The sequence below is a fragment of the Quercus suber genome, unplaced genomic scaffold, assembly GCF_002906115.3.
Source record: "Quercus suber isolate HL8 unplaced genomic scaffold, Cork oak 2.0 scaffold_342, whole genome shotgun sequence".
In the NCBI taxonomy this organism is placed as follows: domain Eukaryota; kingdom Viridiplantae; phylum Streptophyta; class Magnoliopsida; order Fagales; family Fagaceae; genus Quercus; species Quercus suber.
Genome location: NW_027069794.1, coordinates 300,451 through 306,775, shown reverse-complemented (window position 1 = coordinate 306,775; position 6,325 = coordinate 300,451). Strand labels below are relative to the sequence as shown.

The window sequence follows — 6,325 nt, the reverse complement described above, 5'->3', positions numbered from 1 at the left end:
GTTCAGAAAATCAGGCTTAATCAACAAAGTACTTAAATAATGACTAAACCAGATCACCGTACGTGTAAGATCCTAGCAAAAACAAATTTGAAGGTTACCATCTCTCTAGAAATACAACAATAAAATCTTTGATCCATATTGAAAAAAAAAAGGATCTCAAGAACACCCAGTCTAGCTACAAACACTACAAAAAAAACAGTCTATTGCGACACTTCAAAACTGCTGCTAAAACTGTCTTTAGCAGCAGTTTCTATTGTGGCGGTTCAACCGCCACAAGTAGAGGGTCGCCCACCTCTCCAAAAATACTTTTTCTACCTAAGCTTTTGAACATTCGAAGCAACAAATTTTGAGTTTGATGGTGTTTTTGTGTATGTGGTAGTACAATACTACTCTCTCTATCTCTCTTCTTCATCCTGCTGTATTTATGACTAATAAAGATTTGAAGTATTCTTTTGTCTATTTTTCCCTTTTGTGAGCTAGTGCCCTTGAATCTACCTTGGAACATCTGAATCTATTTGACAAGTGAGTTTTGGACTTCTCTCTTTCTATTTTTTAAAACCTAGGTTGATCAACAAATATCCATTTTATTTTTTTTTCCAAAAATAAATTCTGACATTTTCGTGACTCCACTAGGGAGTCAAGAGGTTGAAGTTGAAGGGATCAAGACAAGGAACGAATAAGCGAAAATATAAAATAAAAATAAAACTCTTGGTAACAAGAAGGCGAAGCTCCCTTGTGATGCCCCTCTCTTAACCCAAGATTTTTTTCGCTCTGCCTAGCATTTGGAGGCAACAAATTATGAACCATCCTACCAAATCTATAAGCATGTGTTGCAAAAGCCATAAATGCTGCTTGCTTCACTATCCAGTCATGGTGTCATCTTCCATGTGCAGCACGAAAAGAGTAATGCTATATATGTGCGCCCTTGGTAGAAAGGGAACATAAGTACATTATGAGTGCATTTACTAATAAATAAAGGGTTATAGTAACATATGTCCTTAGGGCAATTGTTAATAAACTATAATAAGAAAGTCTCGACATTCACTTTTATGAAAAATATAAAAAGCTGTTAATTGGCAGCTGTGAAAATTTATAAATGTTTACTCTATATATCCAAAACCCCAATAGCATAGTGTGAGCTAGAAGTACGGGTGGGAGCCCCATAGCTGTTTTACTTTGCTTCTTTCTTCAATATTATTCACTTGGAAACTTTTACTACTGTCGGTCCTGAATGTGCAGGGCATTGAATGTTTTCTTGGCTTCTTTTAATCATTACGTTTTTTCAATAGCTTCTCTTGCCTCTTATAGGCACAATCCCCAAGTTCCAAACTGCAAAGGCATATTTAGATTTATATTGTTTGTAATGGCTTTCATCTTGAATAGACAAATCATTGGTGGGATTGTGCCTGCATTGTTGACACTCTCAATACTAGTGGAAATATGCTTCGCAAAAAATGTTCCTGCTATTTTTGTTTTCGGGGATTCCTTGGTTGATGTTGGAAATAATAACTATATTTTATCACTTGCCAAGGCTAATTATATCCCTAATGGGATTGATTTTGGAATGGCAACAGGCCGATTCACAAATGGAAGAACAACTGTTGACATTATAGGCAAGTACTAATTGTCCAGTACTTTGCATGCCTAGTTCTATTTTGCACAAAGTAGAGGCTATTAAAGTATATGCAAATGTGAATAGTATTTAATTCATCAAAATTTTCTCACCAGGTCAGGAATTCGGTGTTAAAGACTACCTGCCTCCTTACTTGGCTCCCACTACAGCAGGATCTGTGATTCTGCAGGGTGTCAATTATGCTTCTGCCGGAGGTGGAATTCTTAATTACACTGGAAAGATCTTGGTAAGGTTTCTGCTCCACACGTATAATTTTTTTCCCGTGTAAGCACTATAAACATTGAAGTTCCAATGGTTATGAAGACTTCTATTTTACTTGACATACAAACAACCATTCTCATCAGCATTTCAACGATGTTATGAATCACTGAACAAGATTAAGTTGTATGATTTCAAGTAAATTAATCTGCTTCACCCGTGCAATATTTACCCTATCTTGGACAACTATGATTTTCAAAGTCATTTTTAACAGCATTTCAGTACGTATATTGTTTTAGATGTACAACTAGCTACAGGTTTACATAAACAAGTAAATTTGTACATAGGGAGATCGAATCAACATGGACGCGCAAATAGACAATTTTGCAAATAGCAGGCAAGACATAATCTCAAACATTGGAGCTCCTGCAGCACTAACATTGTTAGGAAAAGCAATCTTCTTTGTTATGATGGGCTCAAATGATTTCATCAATAACTACCTTACCCCTGTCATCTCTGCTGCTGAGCAGAAGTTGATCACCCCAGAAGTGTTTGTTGGCACCATGATTTCAAGATTCAAACTACAACTTACGGTAATCTTTTAGTAACCTATTATGTTAAAGCCACATTTCCGACTGTAAAAGTTAAACTGAAATGTTATTGATTCTGTTACCAGAGGCTTTACAATTTGGGTGCTAGGAAGATTATTGTGGTAAATGTTGGACCTATAGGGTGTATACCTTATTTAAGGGATACCAATCCAGCTGCAGGGGACAACGACTGTGTTAGTTTGGCAAATCAGTTGGCTCAATTATTCAATGCTGAGCTGAAAAGCCTTACCATGGACCTCAGTGCTAATCTTCAGGAATCAAAATTTGCCTATGCAGATTTTTATAGAATCGTAGAAGATATCCTGCAAAACTACATATCCTACGGTGAGTATGCTCTAGGTTTTACTGCCAGTTCACACAGGATAGGTCATAGGAGCATCTTAATTTTCACTCTCATTTAAATTTATGATTCCCTAACAACTTAAGCTTTTGGTATAAGTAAAAGAATTTTGAACCATGTCTTCATTCTAAAGAGAACTTCATGTTTTATTTAACAGGTTTTGAAAATGCGAATTCCTCGTGCTGCAATCTTGCTGGGCGCTTTGGGGTTTGATTCCATGTGGTCCTCTCTCAAAAGTTTGTAGTGACAGATCCAAGTATGTGTTTTGGGATATGGCTCATCCTACCGAAGCTGCTAATTTTCTCATTGCAAGGCGTCTCATTGATGGTGACACCAATGACATTACACCTATAAACCTTAGGCAATTTGCTCGATTGTGACCCAAAGTCTTAACGATTGTAACAAGATGCATTCGAAGATTGTTTTGCGAAAAAGTTAGTAGGTGATTAGTACTCTTTTAATGACAATAACTGACGTAATTAATTCGTAAGAATAAATAGAGGCACTCCAAGAATAGTGACAATGAAGCTTACGGAAAACCACATAATATCATGAGTAGGTATGTTGTACACTGTTCTAGTTTTCTCACTATCATATTATTCTTAGCGATGTGTTGGATGTAGTAATAAAGGAATACGTTTCATTTCTATGACTAACACCAGTAGTCAGTAGTTCATTGAATTTGTTGACTGTATTTGTAGAAAAATATGTTCTTGCTAGACGACATTATTATAAGGTGAAGGTGGCCTTCAATTTCATTCAGTTAAGGGGGTTAAGTAAAATTGGGGTGATAGTTTATGGTGAAAAATTGTAATTTGCCTAATTAGTTACAAGTAAAAGTGAAATTAATAACTATTTTTTCAAAATTTTGAGAGTTAACTTTGGATCCAAAATCTAAATTAAAAAAAAAAAAGTTTTTTTTTTTTTTTTTGTTGTTGTTGTTGATAATTCGATAGTTGAGGGTTGGGGGATTTGAACCCTGAATATTCCGTTAAAAATACCAGGAGATGCCAACAAGTTGAGTTTACCATTTACTTAAGTTTCAACATTTACCATTCAAAAAAAAAAAAAAAGATTCAACATTAAATGTATTATGTTTTGTGCAAAATAAATGACAATATAATCCATTTGAAACTTTATTAAGAATAAATCTATTTACTTTACGTAGTAGATGAGTTAAATTTAACAAAATATTTTTTGAAAATAAATTAAAAAATAACTTTCTTCTTTATGTAGCATATGAGCTTGACTTCGTCTTAAAGAAGGTACGAAGAATAACCAGAAAGACAAAGGTTAACCTAAAATGTGGCAAAAAAGACTTGAGCAGTTAAGCTTGTTTTGTGATGGATTACAGTTATGAACCATGCAAAACTATATGGTGCTTGTGAAATTCCTAGGGGAAAAGAAAACACATACATGCTCGCATGCAAAATTAAAAATAAAAATATACCGTAGTTGCTGTAAGAAACTCTTTTTGTTGACAAGTGAGGATGACAATTTTTTCCCGCTTTGATAAATATTATAATTGTAAATTTTTCATACTCTAAAACATTACTATTAAATAAACATATCAATGTTAGCTTATTTTATTCTATCCAATGTTACTTTCTGCCTTTATTTTGTTGTTTGTTATACTATGAGATTTTTGTTTCTGTTGTGATATTCTCTTGTTAAACACTTTGATAATATTATTCAATTTTTGCTAAAAATTAGTTTGATTTGATGGGATAAATTTAATTGTAATTTCAAGTATATTTTTTTATTAATGAAGGATTTAAAAAAAAAATTGAAATAGTTGTGGGGCAAATTAACAAAAAAATAGAGTTTTAAGGGGTGGGGTAGGGATGCAGGAAGAAAATTTTTCCTGTCATGCAGGTCGAGGGCAAAGACGACATCTTTCGGTCTCATCCCGCCCTCTTGCCACCCCTATAGACAAGCAGTAGTTGTCAATGTTCAAAAATAAACTATTTTCTACCCCCCAAAAAAAAAAAAAAAAAAAGAAATTCTAGTACTACATAAAATACCATAATTTTTCTCACAACTACTTATGTGTCAAATTATGACTGGCTGTCTGTCACTTTCATATGAACTCATTCCACTACTCACAGTCTGTCACGTGGATAGTTGTAGCACAAGTTGTGGTATTTTATGTGGTCTTAAAATTTTTGAAAAAAAAAATAGACTATTAATATAAAAATACGAAATGGAAATTTGTTCTCTATTTTTTTTGGGTGCAAACTTTATCAATGATTTACGTCGATTAGCCAATCAAAAAAACCAATATAAACAAAAAATTCAGCATCAATCCCCTATTAAGATATCAAATTTTTATATAGAAAACCCTCCAATTGAGAATGGACTATGAGATCTAATTCAGTAAATACTAATTTCACTATAAAATAATGACAATCTTCTCTACAACAAATACTACAGGCTATCATTCTAAAAATAAATAAACAAATAAATACTACAGGCTACCGAGACACCAAAGAGCCGCACGCACTGACACTTTTTTTTTTTTTTTTTTAGTCTATAGTTGATTGTTTGTGGTTAGTTGAAGGTGGCTTTGTTAGTTGATGGACAATATTAATTGATATATATATATATATATAATCCAACAATGAGTTGGGTTCAAGTTACACATAGTGTAACTTCAAACAATGTTACATCATTCAATAACTTATTATTGAATTCATATTTAAAAATCCAACCATTAAATTACATGTTTTATATGTTCTTAATATTCATTCCAATTTTCATGTCAATCAGATGTAATTTACTATACGATCCATAAACTCATATTGTATTGGGTGTGCTGTCGTAGGTAACCAAAAATAAAACCTATACTCCTAAAAATATATGTAGTAGTGCGAGTAAGAATCGTTCCCACAGAGAGTACCTAGCCTAATTTTATACTACGTGAACAAGGAGGGGGGGGGGTTTGAGTATAATGAAAACAATTTTAAGAAAAAAAACTAAGGAACAATTCAAATTAAAGTATCAAAATCAATCAAGAGAACAAACCTTGGTCCATGTCAACATCCACCATTGGAATTTTATAACTGATCATCGATGCAAGTATATATCAATTCACACTTTGAATATTCACCGTTGGAATTATTTTCTTATCTCTCCTCAGTTGCAATTAATTAGAAAACAAACGATCTAATTAACCCTAACTACTAAACAACCTAAGACAAGCGCTAAATGTTTAATTTAGTAGTAGCCTTAAGAATTAGAGAGATCAATTGCATTTAATTTAGTTGAGCGTTCTTTCTAAGATCTAATAATTTCTGACACAGCAAATCATTAAATCTTGGTTGCTTCACAAGTTAGAGAGATCAAACAATTACGGATTTGATATCTAACCTAGTAGTAGATTGAAACGAATAATAAACTAGTAGGCCTCCTAGTGATTAAACGAGACAATCATGAAAATAGGCACAGAAGAACATCCGATATTCAAAGCATAAATTGAATAATAAAAACAAATTATATCTCACAGTTTTATTGATTCCGAGACTTCAGTTTCCTTTAACCAAG

General features: G+C 33.1%; 1 protein-coding gene across 1 annotated transcript; it reads left to right on the top strand.

Moving 5' to 3' along the window:
• The first annotated feature begins 1,363 nt into the window (after window positions 1–1,363).
• LOC112002139 (GDSL esterase/lipase At4g16230) lies at window positions 1,364–3,162 on the top strand. Its single transcript, XM_024034301.2, is given in 6 exon segments — window positions 1,364–1,613; window positions 1,729–1,859; window positions 2,179–2,424; window positions 2,508–2,766; window positions 2,940–2,984; window positions 2,987–3,162. Coding segments are annotated over 6 exon segments (1,107 nt in total).
• Window positions 3,163–6,325: the final 3,163 nt, after the last annotated feature.